Here is a 22,215-nt window from a genome sequence, read left to right as displayed (position 1 = left end):
CTAACAGCTGCTATTATTACTTTACCAAGTACCAAAATTGGGCTAAAAATAGATCTCAGAGTGAGCTTCTTCTGAATCCCGGCCACTCAGGCAAACACACTCAAATGAAAAGGCGTAAGGGACTGAGTGTCCAGGGTCTGATTCCCAGGTGAGTAGGTGCTTCGGAAAATGAGTTCAACTGATGGGATGAAGGGGTTAGTAGGATGCAGACTGCCTGTTACAGCTCAGCTGTTCCAGGAGGAGGAGGAGCCAGGACGCTCTAGAAAGGCTTCTGGTTGCTAGGAGAAGTTTTAGATCAGGTTGCTTGGTAGATCCCATTGGTTTCTGCATGGAGGAAGAATTAGCCTCAAGTGTGATCTGTACTGAAAAAGATGATATTCAAGAAAAAGACCCCTTACAGCTGAGTTCTTATTACTGTTTTGTTAGTAATAATAATGGCGAATTTTAAGCCAGTCCTTCATTTGACCAGCCTGTTTCACTCAGTCTCTAATGTCTGTCAGTTGTTGAGAGGGACAGCAAGGCACAGCAGGGAGTGCAGAAACATGGGGAAGGGGTGCCATGATGGTACAGAACTTAGACCCAGTAGTTCAGCACAGGGATTGCACCCTTGAGTGCATCCGAACCACCCAGTGGAGTTTTAAAACACTTCGTTCTGTGTTCAGCAGGTCTGGGATGTGGCCTGATTAATTTCCATCTTTTAATAGCCTGGTTTAGCAAGTAGTTTCTTGTTGTTTGTCTTTTGTTTGTTTTCACCATGTAGTCTTGGGTTGGCTTCAGATTCTCGCCAACCCAGACATCCTTCTGAGGAAGACAGTGCTCTGAGAATCATTTGCTTGGAAAGAGAAGGTTGTGAATCCAGTACTCATATCAAAAAGGTTAAGTTTTGAAGGTGATGTGATAGGAAGGAGATGGTTTAGCCATCAAGCATGCTGGATTCCTGAGAAGCCAGGATGTGAGCTGAGAAGGAAGGATGTGTTGGGGTTAACAGGGGAGAATACTTTGGCACTTGCAGAGGTCATCGGCAGTGAACATCAAATAGTAGTAGTCTGGTAGTGCCACGCAGAGAAGTGTTCTAGGAGTGTGAAATCCCAGCACAATGAGGCTCCCAAGGCTGGCAAGGACTAGAGCAGGGAGGTAATGGTTCGGCTCAGAATGGGTGCAGAGTATACTGTGGCTGGAGATAATATTAGTAAAGAGTAGTCACAGTTAAGCCTGAGTTGCTTTGCCAGGAAACTGTTACAGAGCTTCTGATTGGTCATAACAGGATGCTGAAAATGTAGTCTGGTGGCACCTGTGAATTCTTTTTAAATAAAATACTTTTTATTATCTGGCAATTTCACATGTAAACAGTGTTTCAGATACACTGGTAACCCCTTCTTCTTTTTTTGTTAGTAACTCACCAAATTGTTACTGTGCCTGTTCATTGTTGACCCTTCTTGTTGACTTGATCTTGCATAGATAACTGCAGCTGCAGTGAGTTCATGTTACAGTTCATGTTAATGTTACATGTTGCATAGGTAACTGTAGCTGCAGTGAGTTCATGGTCACAGTTCATGTTACAGTTACATGTTGCATAGGTAACTGCAGTTACAGTTGTATCCTAAAGGTAGTATTTCACAACACTCCTCCCTATCCTTCAGCCCTCTGGTTTGTTCTTTCCCCCCTGCTCTCTAAGATATTGGCTGGTGTTGGGGAGGGGTGTAGAACCTAGTTTAAAGCTGAAGCACTTGAGGGACTGATTGTCTGCACTGTGAGCAGATCTCTTAACTGCAGAGAGAAGCTGCTCTGGCCAAGGTTGCGGGCAACACACTAACCTGTGGGTCTGAGCATAGATCTTTAGAAGCAGTTTGACAACATGTCTTCTTTGCAGAGCAGAACCTCACAGTACTAGGTTTGGCCCTGGAGCCTGCTTCTGAGCCATGGCCTTCTAACCAGGTTTATAGCACGAGGTCTGAATCCATTCATGTGGGGCAGGCTTGAAACCAATCGAGGGCAGTTGTGTTACCCTCCATAAGTTTTGTGACCTTGCAACACTGGCACATGTTGCATGGAAGGTTGGTATTATAGCATGAGGGTTGCCTGCAAGGATACCATCCAGGACATATCTCCCTCAGGAGCCTCTGTGAAACATAGCTAACGGGGAGGATGATTTCATATCCTTTCCAGCTTGATTTCTCTTATGTCCTGCAGCCAAAGAGTGTTGTCTTTGGCAGTGAGCTTTTATCATCTAGTTCTGGTTATGCCCGTTTCTCCTTATTAATAATCCTACCTTCCTGCTCTCATAGAACTTTGCTGTCATTTTATACAATATACAGACACTTCCAGTTATAAAACCTTCACCTTTAGTCTGCTTTCCGAAAATTTTTTTTCTTCCAGCAGAGCTCAAAGTTGTTCGAGCCCTCTTTTTTTCCCAGCTATTGCTCTTGCTGTAGCAAGCAGACCTGCTGTCCTTGCTCTCTTACAACTTCTGTGCCACAGTAGTTCCTGTATGTCACCCGACTTACAAGATGACATAATGTATGGGTTAGCATTGCACTTGAGTTCTTCTTCCTCGCCTTTGCATCAGGTCTTGTGGTACTTAAGGCAGTGAGTGCACATTGAAAGAGCCCAGCAACTCCCCAAGGGAGTGGATCGAAATTCACTGTAACCTTCCATGTAGCTGGCACAGGCTCCAAATGCTTACCCATAGTGCTTTGGGCTTTCAGCCTGGACAGAACTGAAAAAGATCTGATGAGTTTTTACAAGGCTTACAGTCAGATAACCTCTGTAAGGTGTGTTAGTCAACGGCTTTACTCCTACCATCCTCTCTGCACTGAGCAGTAGACACCCACTTCTGGCTCAGAATTTTGATGGTTTTGGTCTTATTATACTTCTGAATTTTATGCTTCTTGATTGTTTCAGATGGGGCTGAGATTCATGACGTTATTCTTAGGAAAGTGATACGGTGCCTCCTTTCTCTCCCCTCTACCATACACTTGCTAACCCGATCCCCCTGTCCGAACAGTCTGTTTGAGATCATTGGGTGTTTCCGTGTGTGACTGAACGTCCTGTGCTTTGTTCTTGACTGTCTCTCCTACCCTCCTTTAGATGTACTTTCTCTCTCAGAATTATGCCCCATTTTACCTTCCTTTCTTTTCCCCAGTTGTTTTTGTCTAGACCATAAATATTAGGGTCTCCTTGTATTGTCACCTCCCAGAGGTGTAGCTGGGGATAGGCTGCCCGATGTTCATCTGCCTGGCCCTGCCTCTAGTCAGGCGCTCTGACACTTTATCTGCAGTGCCTCTCTTGCCTTATATGCAGAGACTGAGTGAAGGCAGAATTCCAGGAAAGCATTTTTTTTCCTCTTCATGATTTGAAAACATTTCCCATTCCTTACCCAACTTCTAGTATTGTTTAAGAAGTGTGAAGCCAGTTCTAATGTTTCTGGAAAAGGTCAGGCTCTGCCTTATGCCCCTGGTAGGCACTGTTTCCAACTACCCTCCTCTTCTCTGGTAGCACTTTCTCTCTGCTTGGTGGCCCTGACTAGTGGCCATGTCCACAGCCTGCCAGAGACGGGCACACATGCTGACCCTCACCTTTGGGCAGATGTTCTGATGTGAAAAGCCATGGTTAAGGTGATGGAGCAATTCATTTCCACTCTATCTTGTCTTTGAGACAGCCTCTCACTGAACCTGGAGCTCCTTGGATCCTCCAGTTTCTTCCTCTCTAGTGTTGGGATTATATAGACTTGCACTGCCAAGTAAGCTCTTTTACTTAGCTTCTGGGAATCTGAATTCAGGCCCTTCATGCTTGTGTGGCAAGCACTTTCTCCGTTGAGCCATCTCCTGAGTCTGTTTTTATTTGTTAAATATAGATTCCAGTCAGGATGTATGTGTTGTATTACATTTGGTCGCTATGTCTCAAATTTCTGGAATGATCTTACACACACACACACACACACACACACACACACACGCACACACACACACATTTCTCATGACATTTGCCATTTCTGAAATTTAAAGCCCACATCAGTTGTATTAAATCTGGCTGTACATTCTGTTATGGACTGAGGGTATAGCTCAGTGGCCAAGTGGTTGTCTAGCACCAAAAGCAGTTTTCCTAATTAATGCTTGCTTACTGATATCCATCAGGGGACAAGTAATGTTGAGTTAGTTCTTCTGTTGGTGATCCAAACCGTATGGATTGGAAGGCTTAGCTGTCACATTGCTTCACTCACAAGTGCGTGACTCAGACATAACTGTAGGGTGATTCTCGGTTCTCCTGCCTGGTCTAGTATTTCTATGGGAGGGTTGCAGGTGGTGATTTTCTAATTTAGTTAATCCTTCTGCATTCACTGTTATCTTTCCAGAACAAACTCTGTGTCCTTCCCTTTTCTCTCACTCTGCATTTTAGTTTCTAATAGATGACTGCTGTTGCCAACATTAGTTGGCTTTAGAGCAAGAGAAATGTATTCTGCCATCTTGTTAAGATGGGTGAGGGGGAAAACGAGTGTGAGGCCTTATGGAGGCCACCCCTTTGTACTGACGTGTAGTAATCCTCCGAACAGTGCTGTATTTTAATGGACCAGTATCCTAGCAGGAGAGGGTAGGGTTCCGGATACTGCTGCAGCTGGTACCTCTCTGCAGGCTTCCACCAGCTTTGTGACACGTGACCTGACCCCAAGGATGTATTTGCAAGCTTTTTTTAAAAAATGCAAGTGTGAAAATGGAAATCACGTTTTTCTTTTGTGGGATTTTAGAGTCATTGATAAACGTACTTAAAAATAGACTCAAAAAGAAGTTTAAGGACCATTTTATTAGAGAGAGGAAAGCAAAAAGGCTATAACTCCCCACAGCTACTGAGAAGAGGGGGATAAAGGGAGGAAAAGAGAAGGTCGTGAGAGTAGGTGGGCTCAGTGGTGGACGGCTGTACATCACTGCACTGTGGTGGTGGGGTTTCCTTAGGGAAAGAGTAAACAGAGCCTTCAGCTGCTTAGGATTTGGGCCAGTATCTGGAAATAGAGAGGGGGAGAAAGAAATTACAGCTTACGAGTTAGACTGTTGAAAGCAGACAGCGTTAGTAATGAAGCAACTTGAGGGAGAGTGAGAGGCAGATTCTAGAGAAAATAAGACCCGGAGTGTCCTGGTTGGCAAGCTTCAGGTTTTGACCAGTATCTGATCATCAGAGAGGGGAAACAGGTTCCACTTGAGTTAGAACTCCAACAAGCTGGCTGGCTTAGAGGACCTAGAAGTAAGGGTGTATAAGTACCTGAATGGAGGGAAGGATTCTGGGATATATGTGAACATACATCTCTTTAAGGGTTGGTTATTGTTGTCAACTTCCATGAAGGGCAAAGGGGTGGTCTTCTGGGAGGGTGATTGATAGACCCATTTGAATTAACTCTTGAGAAAGCCAGCAACAGTATCTTTGTAGTGTATAATTTGGAGAAGTTTGGAAGGGCGAGTCTCTACCTAGAGCCAGAGATGAGGCTTAAACTTCCTTCTATTGGCTTCCCCAGAAGCCAGTGCTGCCTTCCTAGCTACCTTTGGTGGTTTGAATGTGGAACTGTTTTGGGGGAAGGACTAGGAGGTGTGGCTTTATTGGAGCAGGTGTTAGACTGGTGGTGGGCTTTGTTTCAAGAGCCCAAGCCATCTTGCTCTCTCTTTCTTGTGGATCAGATGTAAGTGCTCAGCAGCTACAGCTTGGGTGACGTGTTTGCCTGGCTGCTGCCGTGCTTTCTACCATGATAATCATGGATTCATCCTTTGAAACTATAATCTTACAATTAGCTGATTCCCTTTATGAGTTACCTTGGCCATGTTGACTTTTCACAGCAATAGAACAGTAGCTGAGACACTGCCAAGCACCATTCCTCATAGTTTTAATTGGCACTTTTCTTGTTTCAGATGTTTGAAAGTTGTGGATATACCTTTTCTGCTGACTTTTAATACACCTTCTCATTTGTTGGGAGTCTCTGTTGGGGTGTTAGCCTCCCTTTGTGTTGTAAATGACAGTGTCTCAAGCCTGGTGAGATAGAATACAAGGATACATTTGGTTTTGTTCTGGGTTCTTGCCACAGTTGTCCTAAACCCTTGGAAAATTCTGAGTGATGGGAATATTTTCTGCTCCCTTTTAACATACTCAAGTGTATGCCAGTGAGTTGGTTTAGTCTGGGGCCCAAGTTACCCCAAACAGGCTGGTCATAAGAAAGACTGTCACTGAACTAGAAGTTTCAGTCCCTCTCACTGGACCTGTGGGTGCTGGACATTGAGCTTGGTACAGTGAGATTTGAGTTTCCTGGTTGGGTTGGTGAAGCTGCTCGGAAGGCTTCGGAGAGGGTATGGGCGCTACCCAGTTCTTCTGACCTTGGCTTATGCTGCTGCTTCATTTGACTTTCTGGTTATACACCTCATAAACAAACAGGCTAATATTAATCGTAAACAGAGTGCTCTTGGAGTTCTGTAGCTACTCTTACACTGGGGGAGGGGTTCACAGGAACTCCTGGTTTACAGTTGGCCAGATGTCCAGGAAGCCTCAGATCACAGAAGGTTTTTCAAATGAGAACAGCTCCATAGCCTAAAGCCCTTTTTGCCTGTGAGGTCCTGGTAGCAGAGTAAACAAATTCTTTTGTTGGGAATCCAGGTTGGCCTTTAGAGAGCTGGTGAGTGTTTCCTGGAGTGGGAAAAGTCCACACATTCGATAGCAGAAGCAGGGCTTAAGATCTGCAGCTCCTCATTATCAAGTTTCCTGTTCCTCATGTCATTCTTTAGATAGACCTTGGTCAAGATAGGGTGCCAAGTGCCTCAGAGGAACAGAGCATTCTCAGTACAAGGGCAGCATTCAAGCTGATGGACAGCATTTGGATATTGGAGTTGAAGGTAAAGGGGAACCTGAGCAAGATCTACAGGGGGCAGGGCAAGAGGAGTCTGAGTTCTGGGGTCCGCAAAGGCAGCACACGGTAGATCAGTGGGCTTGGTGAAGAACCTCGTATTGGCCTCTCTGTCTTGAACATTTCCTCTTGTGGGGGCTGCCTGGTAGTGGTAGACCCACTGGAGGGTTTTAGCCGTGGCACTACAGGTCATAGCTGTGGACTGACCATGGTCTGGAATTCCAATGGGAAAGTAGAGACTGGGAAGTGATTGGGTCATAGCATTTGATGTCTCATGGATATTAATTTCCCAGAGAGCTGGTTTGCAAGTCTACCGTGTAATTACATGTTAAGAACATGCTTTCCCTGGTCTGTGAGCTCCCATAAGCCAACAGCCTGTTTATCCTCATGGTTCTTAGCCTCTGACCTGTATGAAACTCATTTACGTTGTTTGTAAGTCATAAAGTCTGTGGAACTTGGTTACAGCTGCCTGAGCTGACTCACAAATTCAGGAATGTTTGTTGTGAAGTCATAGGGCTCTCATGAATAAGCCTCTAGTCACCGAGACAAGTCACCAGATTCTCTGTGTGCACTGAACACACAACTTACTCCACCGTTGCCTTTTAAAACTCTCTTTATATTCTGCAAATGTGATGGTTTTAAGAACGCCTGAGAGCAGACTTGAGCTTCAAGGGGAGGAAGGAGCAGTCTTTCTGGGCTGTCTCTTTTTGGAAAGTGATTTCCTTTGTCCATCAGGAAAGCCCAACTTGGGACAAGCTTCAATATTTCCCTTACAAAATACAATGTCTGTGCTCTATGATTTCCAGGGATAATAAATACTTAAGACCTATTGTGCAGAAAGGCCAGTGTATATAAAGAACCGAAGGCATTTATTGACGAGTAACATGCTGGGGTGTGTTTCCCAGGAAGGGACTTGCAGGCCAGAAGGGCAATAGAAGCTCTGCTCAGATTGACTTTGAGACTTATTGACCATTTCTTTCACCTTCCTGGTTTAGCTGTTTTGAGTTTCTTTAAGCAAAATAAACAAGTAGAAGAACAACTGAAAACACCTGGCCCCTTCAAACAGTTTTTTCCCCAAAGCGAATCTGAATGTGCTAGAAAAGAAAAACAGTGTTGTCAGGGTGCTGAGAACTTGCAGTGGTATTTTTAGTATCTTTGAGTATTTTTATGGCATTTCCAGAAACGAAAACAGAACATGACAGTTCTCATTGACAGAAACACTGTAGGTGCTGGGCTCATTTATGTCTTTGTCTTAAAGAAGGGACCAGGCAGCTGGGCCGTGTCCCCAGCAGCAGAGAATAGGTGTGGGGTGGCTCGGCTTTAAACCTGTACCTGAGATGCCCTTGGAGCTAGTGATAGGCAGGTCTTGTGGGATGCCCGTGAACTGTAAAGGGTCAGAAGCAGACTCTGCCAAGTTGGGATCTTTTTCCTTCTCTTAGTTTCCTTTGTGATTGTGTGATTTACTTCTAATTCCCTGTTCTCTTTACCCAGTGCACCTTAATTACTTAAAGACAAGACACAGTGGCTGTTTCGGGTTCTTAATGTGGTGCAGTACCACCCCCTCCTCCTAGGCATTCTGTACTCTCTTCAGCTCCCCCTATCCCTGTGTTTTTACCTCTATAACTGCAGCCAAAGTGAGAAGCTGGACTGAGGGTGTGCTCTGTCTTACAGACGGGGACTTACACTGGCAGTTACCAAAAAAAATTCCTATGACATTTTTTTAGCTTTTAGGTAGGTTTTGTTTTAAAATGATGATCAAGAGTACTGTCCAACATAAAATTTACCACTTTAGCTGTGTTTTTATGCATCGGGGTCTGGTCCAGCCTGTGTTTTAACTATTTCTAAATATATCGTTCAGCAGTGTTATGTATTTTCATGTGATTCTCTATCCAGACCCCAGGGCATTCTTACGTTCCCTAAATGAAGCTGTGCACTAGCCGTCTCTCCAGCTTCAGGAAGTTGTACTTTCTATCATATGAATGTGCTCATAGAAAGGACTTTTTTTCACACTGTGTGTGTCTGTGTGTGTCTGTGTCTGTGTGTGTCTGTGTGTGTGTGTATGTGTTTGTGTGTCTGTCTGTGTCTGTGTCTGTGTGTGTGTGTGTGTGTGTGTCTGGCTTACTTACTTAGGTTCATCCACATTGTAACACAAGAATTGCCTTCTTAAGTCTAAGTGGTATCCTACTGTGTTTATTTATCACATTCTGTTTACTCATTAGTCAGATCATAAGTACTCAGGTTGCTTTCACCTTTATACTGTTGAATATGATGCTGAACGGGCATACTTGCTCTCAATTATTTTTATTCTTTGAGAATTTCATAATGCATGCAGTGTATTTGATCATGCTTAGCTCCTACTCCTCCCCGTAATTATTGTTTTTAATACCATATTTTGGTGATTTTTGTACACAAACTGGTATGAGTGAAGGTCAGAGGATAACTTTTGGGGAGTCAGTCTTCTTTCTAGCTTGTTTTAAAGTCCTCCTGTTTCTGTCACTGTGTTGTGCACTTCAGGGTGGCTGGCCCTTGAGCTCTGTCAAGTCTTCCTGCAGAGTCCTGGGATTACAGCCATGTGCCACCCACCAGTCTTTCTAAAGTGGGTTCCAGGGAACGTTTGTGGTAAGCACTTTCACCTCCTGAGTTCGGGGCTTTTGGGTCTATACTCAGAATAGGTAGCTCATATTGTGTTTTGAAGTTTTAAGGAGCCGTCAGTTTTTCCACAACAGCTGTACTGTGCATTTCCATCACAGAGACAGAGACCCAGCCCATAGTTCATTCTTTGGTATGGCAGCCATCACAATGGTCCTGAGGTAGGAGTGTGTGCTTTTAGTGCTTTAAGCCCTGGAAGGAATGCAACTTTGAGGCAGCTCTGAGGGGATGCAGGCAGTATAGGAGGGAGCTGGGGATACCTACTACGGATCAAACCAACCATGATTGAAGATATTAAAAAAATGGCGCTTATTTGAGCATACATATATTTTTCTTCTGATTAGTCCCTAAACAAAAAGCATAAATATAATATTTACTGTTTACATTGTGTTATGTTGTCTAGAAAGGATTTAAAGTGTATGTTAGGTTATTTACAAATACAAGGGGAGGGGGACTTGAGCATTTGTGAATTTCCCATGCTTGAGAGGAGTCCTGGAACCCTGGCACCATGGATACCAAGGGTGAACTAAATTTGGTTAGGTTGAATTTGAAGGTATTTTTTTCCACCTGCTCTTTCTTTACTGCTGGGTGATCCAGCGGCCTCCTCTCTTCCTGCCCTGGACTATTGATGTGCCTAAAGGGGAGGAAGGGGCTACACACCGTGTTGGTCCTAGGTGGGCTGTTGTCAGTTTGTCTAGATCAGATTCTCCATAGCTTCAGGTCCCTGAGTTTGGATAACGGGAGGCACATTCCTTGAACGAACAGTAGCCATCTGTTTGGCCGCTGTGCACTGGGTCTGCAGGGTTATTATGAGCACGGGGAACGTCAATCTGCTTTTTAAAGAGATAAATTAAATCTATTATATACACTTGCCCTGCGTACACATGGATCCTGCTGTGTTCTTCCTTGGCTGGCTCCTCCAGAGACCTCCCTTCGTCCCTACCACCTCTGCTCTGCCCCATGACTGCAGTTCCTTCCCTCTTCAGATCCCTCCGCCTGCAGCCTACTGCTCCCACACTCAGTCCCTCTCCTCCCTCTCCTTCACTCTTGGTCTCACTCTTCTCCTATCTCCACTCGACTCTGCCAGCTCTACCCCCATGGCTTAGTAGTGGTTGTAAGGGCACATCGTTAACTTGATCTCCAGGAACAACTGTGTCACACAGGGTCTGTCCATATTGATGACCGCCCTGTGAAAATGAGCCCAGAGTGCCTCCTCGGTTACGGTACAGCCCAAAGAGGGTCCTACTAGTGGAACGAGGAACGGGGCCAATTGTTTAGAGATACGTGGTGCTTGGTTTAGAGGTGGTCATCCTAGATCCCCTTCCCCACATTCTGGCCCTCTTTGTCCCTGTGAACTCAAAAGGAAAAGACTGATTTAACCATTCAGAAATGTAAGACTGTGTAGTAAAATTTCTATAAATCTACAAATAGAAAAGTGAGCACCCAGCGTGTGAAGGGTGGAGCGGAAAGTACAAAGAGATGAAGGTCATAATGCTCGTCCTTTACATGTAGAGAAATGTCTTCCCATCCTGAAAGGCCCAGGTCCATTCTGCATCGCGACAGTTCTGTTTTGGCCCTCAAAATAAGTTCTGTAATTTCTTTCCTGTAGATGTCTGCTTTTTCTTCTCCTGAACTTTATTCTCCCAGTGAATCTTTTTGCTTTCCCTCTAAAGGTCCTGTAGCGATTTTGATGCAACAGCAAGCAGGAGCAGTAGTCTCGAGGCCTACTACGTTAAAAAGAGTTCTCTTCTGTATTCATTCTTGGTGTAGTTATATTCTCCTCTGCTGTTCTTAAATAACATGTTCATGTTGATCTGAGTGTTCTGGGTCTGTTTGGGTGACAGGGTCCCTTTAGATCAGTAAGCGTCAGCTGAATTTATTTTTCCTCGACTCCCTCCTCCAACCCATCCTTTCTTTGTCTCTGTGTCTTACAACTGGATCTTTGAAGCCCTGTCTGTAGTGGGATGGTGATGCAGGTGAGAAACTGTAGCACGTGGTGTCTGTTGCCATTTTCTGCATCAGCGACCTGACAGGCTGGAGTGGCTTGCTCTGTGCTGGGCCCCCCGGTACAACCTTCCACTTCTGACTCTTTAGTTTGTATGATGAAGCCCAGTTCAGATGAGCTTCGAGGACACCAGAGAAATGGGGCGAACAATGCCTTAATAACTTTTCCCACAGACCTTGGCCAATGCTGGGGGACTGGGGGAGACTTTTTTTTTCCTTTTTGTTCTCTTTTTAACAATTCCAGTTTCATAGAAAATCTAAGGAGATAATATTCCTTTAGAAGCATCACGGGATGTATATTTCCATTCTTTGGGAGAAAAGATTGCCTCGTGTCCTAGGGTCATCCTACAACTGTTTAACCAGCAAAAGCCAGAGAAGCAGTGTGGTTGCATTTCCTGAACCTCCCAGATTTGTGTTGGCATTTGAGGCACCTTGGATGGGGTGAAGGAGAGTTTATATTCCTTATCACTTGATACTTGTCTCTTGATATCTGTAAAATCAACTATTTGTTGTTTGTTTTAGACTGAGTCTCACCATGTAGCCCAGAAATTTGCTATATAGCATGACTGGCCACAGATTCATGGTTCTCTTGTCTTAATCTCTTAAGCGCTATAATTTTAGGTATGAACCACAAGACTTGGCTCTTCAAAGTAGTTTTGTTTTTTGGAGAAGAAAAGTTGTATTAGATGTATTTCTTTCTGTTTCTTCCTACTGTCTTCACCAAATTTGATGATGTTCTCTAAACTTTCAGGTGTAAAGACTTGGGATGTGTATGTATGTGTTAAGAGGAGTTTGACACAGGATGGAAATGTACTTAAGACCCATATGTGTCCTGCTGCAAGATGGCAGGAATGATGTGTCTTTGTGGCAGAGATTTACAGACAGAAGCTCAGATCCAGATCTAAGAATTAGTCACATAACTAATTATTAAGTTATCAACTAGTTATTAAGGCTCATTTCCAGCAGCCTTTTTCTTTGTAGGCCTGTTACTGTTGAGCTCAAAGTTAAATTGGATAGTCTGGGGGGCTAGGCTCCTAGGATTAAGGGCAGTTTGCAGCTTGGATAGAAAGGTTCTGGGTTTACGGAAATTTTACATCTGATATTTAGTTTTAGTTCACAATGTTCAAGTAACCCAGAACACCTGGACAGTCTGTTCCTTTTCTAGCCAACCCAGTTGCCCTCCCTGTAGGCATCTGCATGAGTCACCTGGTACAGCCTTTAAGCACTTTAATCTTTAGACCATCAGCTTTCCTGGGATTTGCCATCCCAGGAAATTTTTTTTTTCTGCCATCTTTCTCTGTGCAGAGCACATCTCGTTGTCTGATGCTGCACAGAGCTCAGGTAATGTACAGCCTGCTGTTCTCTCATTTAGATGGAAAGAAGCCTTCCGCATGAGTGGAGCTTCACTACTCGCTCCTGCACACTGGTTCTTACAGCGTCCAGGATTAGCAGTGGAACTGCAGCTTAAAGCCTTTTTTGGGGGTTCCACGGTCTGCTGTCTTAAAGTTCTTGTTACTGTCTGTACTAACTAGGTTCTTTAGGTACAGCCCCCCCACTATAATTATAAAAAGAATGCATTAAATCAGCTCACTCAATGCTCTGGAATAGTAGCAAGAGCTGCAACAGCAGAGAAGACCAAGAACCCGGTGTTTGCTTAGTTCCTGAGCTGCTGCCTCAGCAGTCGGCTGCCAACGAACCTGGAGGATTCCTGGAGAGCGTCTGGTCCTCAGCCCACACCGGCCACAGGCAGGACACGCTCTTTCGAATATCTGAGAAGGGATCAGCAGCATTAAAGTCGATTAATTGGGTAACCTAACCCTCTTTTTCCCATAACCTCTTTGCCTAGGTTGCTTACTTAAAGGTGTCACCCACATTTGGGGTGGGTCTTCCCACACCCGTCAAAGGCAATTAGTTCCCCAGTTAACACTGTGCTCGGGGTAGGACTTTTGGACGTTGATATTTAAAAGCAGTGGTCACACCAGGTTCATTCTTTGCTAATGTAATTTACCTTATGAGCAGGTTGTTTGGACAAAGATCTGTCTTCCCTGTGCAGGTTAGGGTTGTGCATTGGAACAGAACAAGGACCCAGAAAGGACATCTGTAGGTCAGTTAGGATCTGGGAACTCCAGAGGCAGGGGTAGAAAGGATTAGTGGGCTTTTGTGAAGAGTACTGGGTGTGTGATACCCTGGAGATAAGACCAGAGCAGTGGTGGTAAAGCCTCATTACAGATATTCAGGAGTAGGGGACATGGGAGTTCTGGGGTTCACCTGTGTGGTAAGAAACCTCCCACAAAGTTGAGAGTATCTGAACACTTCTCTTTATTAGGAGATGCTGTTTGGGAAATTTAGGTGGTGTGAACTTGTCAGGGGAAGTGTGTCATTGGAAAGTCTTGTGGTAGCTGTAGTTTGCTCTGCTTGGTGGATATAGTAAGGGATGTTTGCTCTCAGTACTCAGTTCCTGATAGCATGCTTGTCTCTTCTCCACCTAATGAACTCATACTGTGGACCTGTAATGCCAAATAAACCTTTAGTTCTAAAAGTTGGCAAGGCGCTTTGTCTCGGCAACAGAAAAGCAATCTGAGTTTGGAGGGAACATTGGACTGCAGGTATCCTGTAGGACTTGGCTGTGCTGAGTGTAGGGTAGTGGTTTTACATAACCAGCGGCCTTGGGTCGCGCACAGTCTAGTACTCAGGAGTGGTGCAGAGCAAGCTTGCCTCAGCATCTTCCTGCTCTCCATTAGAAAGACCCATCTGTGTTGAGATACAGGTTGTTTGGGGATGGGATGTGCAAGTATGATGAAAGAAGTCAGAAGTGCTCTCGGTTAGGGAGGCTGCTATTACCGTGACAGTTAAATTACAGCATGAGTTTTAAAGGGAAATGCAAACCATAGCCGTAGGAGTTCATGATGTAAGCCTAGGGGGTATGAGCCACTGGTAATGGTTTTTGACTGGGATTCGGTACCTATCAACAGGGGCTAGCCAGAGGTTGGGACCTACAGGGCCGGGCTAGGGACACAGGGAAGTCTGGTAAGCCTTTTGCTGTGTAGGAGACACTCAGAACATACCTGTTACCATTGTCACGAGGTAACCTCTTTGCACGTACACAGAGACTGCTCAGTGAGGATAGAGGCGGCTGCAGTTAGAGTATGGGCAGCTCTACTCAGGGAGGTTCCTGTTGCCTGGCCTTTTGCACCTCAACTTTGTCGGTAGTAGGAAGTAGAAAAGGGAAGTTATTGTGTGTCTGCATATCTCCCCCCCTTTTCAATTTGAAGGACAAAAACCGGCATCTTGAACCTTTTGGCTAGTTAGACCAGAAGCTCACTGTTGCTCTTGTTGGGTGCTCTCTTCTGCTGGGGGCCACCAGAGCTCACTCAGGGTTTTTAGTCACATGTTTACCACCACACAGTCTTTGTCTTGTTGAGGTTTTGAAGCTATGCAAGGCTTATCTTCCCTAGGAGCAGCTGATGTGTCATGGTGGTAGGGAATAACACAGTTTGGTTGTCAGCAACCTCATTCACTGGGTGGTCAAGATTTTCTCAGATCTATGTCTTGTTGCCTCCTGTGTGAAGACAGTCTGCCTGTGTGAATCAGCTGCTCTTGATAAGGGAGCTGGGCTGGCTGTAATGCAGCTCATACTAGCTTCCATTTCAGTGCTGGAAATGATGGCTGAACACGTGGGTTAAAGGGGGCGATGTGTCCAGCTCTACTGTAATTCAGGCGGTTTCGCCACTTTAACCACCATTATATTGTATCATGCCTTTGTGGGTTGGGAGTTCATGTCTGGAGCTTTGGTCACATTAAATTAGACACCCACTGAGAAGACTCACCAGCACATGGCTTCTTGGCTAGCTCTGAAATGACACACTCAGCACTGGCTGTCAGTGTCCAGCCATGGTGACTCAGCCCTCAGACTGACTGTCCTAGCAGGTCAGGCAGCACCAGTTTCAGAACTCACTTCTATTCTTCTTGTAGTCAAAGCAGCACAAAGCCCATTCAGTTCAGAGATGGGACACAAAGCTACAGACAGTTGGGACAAGAATTAGAGATGCAGTCTTGGAGTCCCTGTGGAGGCTGGAATGAGAATGGCCTGGTAGACTCATAGTCCCCAGTTGGGTGAACTGTTTGTGAGGATTAGGAGATGTGGCCTTGTTGTTGCAGGTTTGTCAGGAGGGTGGGCTGTGAGTTCTTTTGTTTGTTTTTCGAGCTGAAAACATGTAACAACCTTTAATTTCACCATTAACTCTTTAAGAAATAAATGTAGAAAGAATAGCCCTCTTTGCAATAAAGGTCGTATTTTAAAAGGTTGGAACTAACCTCATCTCACCAATAAGAAGAAATCGGCAAGATGCTTACTCTTGTAACTTTTACGTAACACAGTGCTAGCCATGACCAGAGCAACTGGGGGACAAAAAGAATTAAAAGGCACTCAAAATGGAAAAGACGTTTAAAATGACGGTTTGCAGACAGTATACTCTTACATATAACAAGTCCCCAAACTCCACCAAAAAAACAACATTAAAATGAACATAAGAATCCAGTGATTTCACAACATAAAACGAAAACATCACAATCGGCAGCCTTTCCAAACATTGATCCATCCTATTCGTTAAACAGATGTCTGGATTCTCCTCATTTATTTGCATCTTTGTTTCATAGTTTTCAGATGTAAATCTTCTCCTTGATTTTATGTTTTACTTCGTTTGGTAAATGAGATTATTCATTTTGTTTGGGGGACTTTGAGGTTTTAAGAGCTCACATCACTCCCAGTTAGTATTTTTCTCACTCTGTTTATGGATCACATACAAGCTCCTAGCCCCTGCTTCTGCACCATGCCTGCTGCCACACTCCCTGTCCTGATGGTCTGTAGACCCTCTGACACTGTAAGCCCTCCCCTCCCTCCAGTAGATGGGCTCTTCTGTAAGTAGCTGTGGTGGTTTGAATAAGAATGGACCCACCCCATAGGCTCTTATATTTGATTGTTTAGTCACCAGGAAGCAGAACTCTTTGAATGGATTAGAAGGATTAGGAAGGTGTGGCCTTGTTAGAAGCTTTGATGTTTCTAAAGTGCCGCCAAGCCCATTCTTTCTCCTTTTCTCTGATAGAAGTTCAAAACGTAACTCAGCTACTGTTCCAGCCCTGAGCTCCCCACTATGATGATGATTAGCTAAAGCACTGAGATCCAGCCCCCAGCTAAATGCTCTCTTTTATAAAGGTTGTATTGTTAGTCTTGGTGTCTTTTCACAGCAATGGAACAGTGACTGTGGCTGTCTCTGTATAAAAACACAACAGCATAGAGCTTTTTCAGAAGCACTGGGTCAGGTGAACTCTGAGAACTAGAGATAGGCCCTGACCTGTGCAGAGCAGAATGAGCAGGATTGTTCTGGAGCTTCCTCTGCCTACACTTGAAATGAGTTTAGTTTATTCTATTCTGAATATTTTTAAATTAAAGTGTTCTAAATTAAACTGAGTGGTTACAGTAGCTGCTCATCTTCCTGAACTGCTGAGTGTCCTCCATAGGGGAGTAGGCTTACTGCTCACCAGGGTCTTCCTTTAGGTTAATGACACTCACTTGTCATATGACATCCAGGTTAGGGATTAGCTTCAAGGCCAGTTTTGGAAATGAGCATATTGCCACTCTTCCCTGCAGATAGTCTTTAACTGAAAATAAAGGTGTGCAAGCAGCTCACACCAGTGATTCCAACACTTGGTTTAAGGTGAGCAGAGTACCACAGCTTCTAGGCTACATAACAAGACCAGTTTCAGAAACAAACCAAGTATAGGATGGTAGTGCACACCTTTAATCCAGAACCAAGTGGGTCTGTGAGTTCAGGACTAGCCAGTAGCAAGTCCCAGGCCAGTCAGGTCTGCGTAATGAGGCCGGGTGAGAAAAACATAGCAGACGTTTTAGAAATGCGTCATTTAGTATATCTTAATTCAATTTTTCAGATTTCTTACTTTCTTCCCACTATAATGTGCTAGTTCAGTTTTCCCTACTAGTTCCCCCTCTTCTGCTGGGAAAGTTTTGGTGTTTGGTTGTTTTTTTTTGGGGGGGGGAGTAAGCTACATTCTCCTTGATGATGAGGTTTTCTTGGGAGGGTTGCTTTAGATACTGATACTAGTCAGTATCCATTGGCAACAAGAAGATGCCTGGGTCTATTGGAAACTAACCTTAAGGTCTTCCCAATTTCATACAGTGCCCAGCCCTGTCAGCAAGGAGGTTTGTACTCACTGTCTGAATTCCCTGTACCTGGACAGGAAATAATGTTAGGACTTCACATTCACAGCAAAGGTGTCTATGAAATAGTCCCCTGCTTGGTAATTTAAAGTTTGCATGGTCTAGTACTGTTTCAGTATCCCTTATCTAACCGGGGCCAGATGTGTTTCAGATTTTTAGATTTTTTTTTTTTTTTTTTAAAAAGAGGAGTATTTGTGTGTCCTTGAGTTGTCATAGGAAGGGAACTGACACTAAACCCCAGGGTCATTTGTTTCTTACATGTGCGGTCTGAAGATCATTTCATACAATATTCTAAACAATTTTCAGCATGAAACTGACTTTCATGGTATGAAATTTCCTGATTGTAGTAACATCATGCCAAGGGTCAATGTTTGCATTTGGGCATATTTCAGATACCAGGTTTTGAATTAGGGATTCTTAAGATTTTTATGTGTTTAGATCATGTATGGTAAGATATCATTGTTGAGTCAGAACTCATTCTATGTAGCTTCTAGAGGCAAATATCTCAGGAACCTGGTTGATAGCCTGCCTGTCAGGTGTCTGTGAGCAGAGAGGATAAGAGCTGAGTAAGTGAGTAAAGGCTGGATGAAATGTAGCCCAGTGGGCTTCTTTGGGTTCTGGTTGCATCAACATCATGCATGGGGAGAGCTCAGATTGAACTCTGGGTCTTTAAGGTGTGCGATTCTCTTACATTTCCTTTCTCCTCTCCCTCCCTCCCTCCCTCCCTCCCTCATTCTCTCCTCCCTTCCTTTCTCCCTTTTTTTTAGAGAACGAACCTTTCTTAAAACAGAATGTTAAGCACAAAATGTTTTTCAAAGCACTTCCCTGAATTGCAGATGCCAGAGCTACAGGAACACACGGAAATCTCATTTCTACTTTTTATAGTCTTGATTTTTCTGAAAACAGTGTTATGTTTTATTGTCTTTGTGAACAATAATTTTTAAGTGAATTTGAATAGCATTTAAAAATTAAAAGTTGATCAGTTGGAATCCCTGAATATTGTAGATTTAAATACTGATATGTATTTTTTTTTTCTCCTTTCTCTTGCAGCTGTTTGGGGCAACTTTGTTAACATGAGGTAATTGTTTCTAATTGTTTGGGCATTACGGTTGTGCTTCACAGACTCATTTGTAACTAGTTGGATCATGGGTTAACTGAGTAATTTTTTTTTTTTCTGATGAAGCTGTATTGCTGTTTACACATCTGGGTGTTTCAGGTCTTCTGTGGGTGTTCTCAAGGCATACAACTGACTCTAGAGTTCATCTCGGCCAAGTTGGGGTGGAAATGATGGTCACTCAGTGTTGCCCGTCTCCAGCCTCCTCCCAGCTTGCTGTTCCTACTCACATGTCAACTGCATTCTGGATGACTCGAGGGGGACACAGGGCCTTTTGCATAGTTCTTCTAGAAGGATAATATCTTAGAGAAATCATGGTTGCCTCAGGGAGCCAGTTATAGGTTGAGTCTTCCCCATCTCCAAAATGCTTGGGACTAGAAGTGTTTAGATTTTAAAGGAGTTTTGTTTATTTTCTTTTTCATATTTTGGAATACTTTTGCATGTAAAATGAAATTTTGTGGGCTAGGACACATGTTTAAACACAGGGTTCATGTGTGTTTCTTACACATAAATAACCTGAAGCTGACTTTATAGATACTTTTGGTGAGCCTGTGTTTTGACCTGGGCTTGTCACTTGATGTGAGCTGTGGAGTTTTCTTATGGGTGCTTATTGTGTTTCAGAGTTCAGAGCATTTTGGGATGTTTGGATTGTCAGATTTGGGATGTTTGGTCTACATTAGATGTGGTTGTCTTCATCTCTTTCCTTTCTGGGGTTTAAGCTTGTGGTATCCTTTGGGTTGAATGTACATGTTTTTGTTTGTTTGTTTCTGTTTTGTTTTATTTGTTTTTGGGGACATAGTATTAAGTACAGGCTACTTTTGAACTTACAGTGTAGCCCACATTGCCTCAAGTCCATGGTCCTCTGGGCTTAGTTTCCTAAGTGCCAGGATTAGAGCCATTCATTACTGAACTGGCTTTAATTTTTTGTTAAGTAAGCAGGGGGGATACTTGTAAAGATCCAAGATCCAAGTAAGAATTCTTGTGTACCAAATTAAAAAATGGCATTTAAAAAAATCAGCCGAAGAGTGATAAGTATTCATTGTGCAAGCAGATTTGCTACTACAGAACAGTTCTCTGTTCAAAGAAACATTTGCTCCACTTTGTTATCTCCTCCTATCAGGACATGGAACAGTAGCTGTTTGTGATGGGGAGGTTGGCTTTGAGATCTTCAAGCTTCTCCCAAGAAACAAGCTGGCTTCCCCAGCCACTAGCAGCCTCTTCTTGTAGAATTAGTTTTGTGAGGCAATGGGACTGTGTCAATCTGATTCGATCTGATTCCCACTGCCAGTGTGTGTCCCCTAACAAAGGTGGCTGTGTGTCGAGAAGTGGGGTGCTCTGGTCTCATCCAGAGGTACTCTGTTTTTACTTGGAATAACTCCATTTTATGTTAAATCCCCAAGAAAGCCCAGTAGGCTAGCACAGACTCCTGTAGACACTACATCCTGCGTCATAATATTTCTTGCTGGGTGTTACATGGGTGAGATTTAGTTAATAGAAACAATCTGTTGGGTCAAATCACTTGTTCACAGGCCTGAGGAGATTCCTTCACACTGCCTTATTGGTGACCAGTACTTGAGCAAGTTGGGCAGAGGGTCTGTAAGTAGGATTTGTTTTGGTCTAACATCTTGAAGTCACGATGTCTTTCAACTGATCTCAGCTCTGAAGCTTTCTACTCAACAGGTCTATCCAGGAAAATGGTGAACTGAAGATCGAAAGCAAGATTGAAGAGGTTGGTCTACTTTGTTTTCTTCTGCTTCATTTGTGTATCTGTCAGTCTCCTTCCCTCTGTGATTATTCTCTGCTCCTGAAACTCAAACAGCATTCTGTTCTACGAGACTGTGTTAGTCTGTAGACCACTTGCCCTGTCCAAGTCTGTCTTGCTTATGCCACACAACCCTTGCGTTCAGCTAGGACAAATGCAGTGAAGACCTGTTGCTTTAAAATTGATTCTGTTCTTGTTCCAGATTGTTGAACCACTGAGAGAGAAAATCAGAGATTTGGAGAAAAGGTATGCACCCATTATTTTGTTTTGCCTTTAAAAAAATGTCTTAGGTGTATGACAGGAAATATTGATGTTTGGAATGTTCTCAGTTGAGCTCATTATATAGGAAAGTTACATATGAGCTTAGCGAACACAAAACATTCTCAAGAGAGATCTTTTCCTTCTGCAAGAAGCTAAGTTCGTAAAATTTGAATGTAGTGGTGGTTGTGTAGAGACAGGGTCTGTTTTTGTTGCTCAGATTCTCCTGGAGCTCACTGTCCTTACTGGCTTGGAGTTCTCAGCCTCCTTCCTTAGTCTTCTGAATGTCTGAATTACAAACATGAGCTACATAGCAGGTGCTGGTTGTGGTGTTTTTAAAACATTTTGAAATCCTTCATCATTAAGAACTATTTCCTGTGAAAGCAATAGATTTCCTTTAGGAAAACAAAAGGGAGATTGTTTGCTGCTTGTTTGAAGTTAATTTTTACTCTGATTTTGCTGAAGTCTAATGAGATCCTAAGTTAAAAAAAAAAAAAGTCCTTCTGAAGTTAGGCCTGGGAGGTGCTTCAGTGGAAAGTGCTGACCCTGCAAGAATGAGGCTGGAGTTAGGAGCCCCCAAGCCTACATGAAAATTCTATAGATGTGTGGCTCCTGCAACACTGGTGACACGGTTGATTCTCCTGCCCAGTTCTTTGGATTTTTGTAAAATACTTCTTTCTCATGAATAGCCACCCCCTGTACACACACCGTCTTTCCCCCACCCCACCCTTTCTTGATTTTTTTGTTAATTTTTGGTAATGCACTGAGTCCAGTTAGTGAGTCTTGCTGGAATGTTGACTGATCTTGTTGGCCTGATCTGTGCAACTAACCATGACTGCTGTGAGTTCATGGTGCAGTGGTCATGTTGTATCCGAAAAACAGCATTCCTCCTCCTCCCCCCTGGCTCTTAGAGTCTTTCTACCACTTCCACCATTCTGATGAGCTTTGGCACGGGGACACGGCTTTGACACGTAAGGCTGAGCACTAACAGTCAGTCGTTCTAAGCACCTGGACAGCTTATGAGTCGGTACATTAACCACTGCTAACCTCCAACAGTGGCGACTCTGGCCAAGGCTAAGCTAAGCCGTAATCTAAGGAATTTAGAAAAAGGTTATTTGGGCTTGTGGTTCCAGAGGGATGAATCCATGATGGCAGCAAGAACAGACGCTGAGAACTTACATCTTAAACCTCAGAAAGCAGAGAAGCAGGGAGGGAGGGAAGCAGAGGTGTGTGTGTGTGGGGGGGGGGGGTACCTCCTCCAGCAAGGCCATGCCACCTAAACCTCCACAAACAGCATCAACAACTGGGGACCAAGAATTAAC

General features: G+C 43.9%; 1 protein-coding gene across 2 annotated transcripts in view; it reads left to right on the top strand.

The window, feature by feature from the left end:
- UXS1 (UDP-glucuronate decarboxylase 1) overlaps positions 1-22,215 on the top strand; it is a 70,597-nt gene that overhangs the window by 848 nt on the left and 47,534 nt on the right. Inside the window, exons 2-4 of one of the 2 annotated variants that reach the window (XM_080917526.1) lie at positions 18,810-18,837; positions 20,554-20,602; positions 20,838-20,881. In XM_080917526.1, coding sequence (XP_080773652.1) covers positions 18,810-18,837; positions 20,554-20,602; positions 20,838-20,881 — 121 coding nt within the window. Of the gene's footprint in view, positions 1-18,809; positions 18,838-20,538; positions 20,603-20,837; positions 20,882-22,215 lie in introns of both variants that reach the window. The other variant, XM_080917525.1, reaches the window with a different exon arrangement.

Source organism: Micromys minutus (assembly GCF_963924665.1).
Source record: "Micromys minutus genome assembly, chromosome: 5".
NCBI lineage: Eukaryota > Metazoa > Chordata > Mammalia > Rodentia > Muridae > Micromys > Micromys minutus.
Note: the sequence above shows the minus strand (reverse complement) of the source record. Positions and strands in the feature narration are given on the sequence as shown.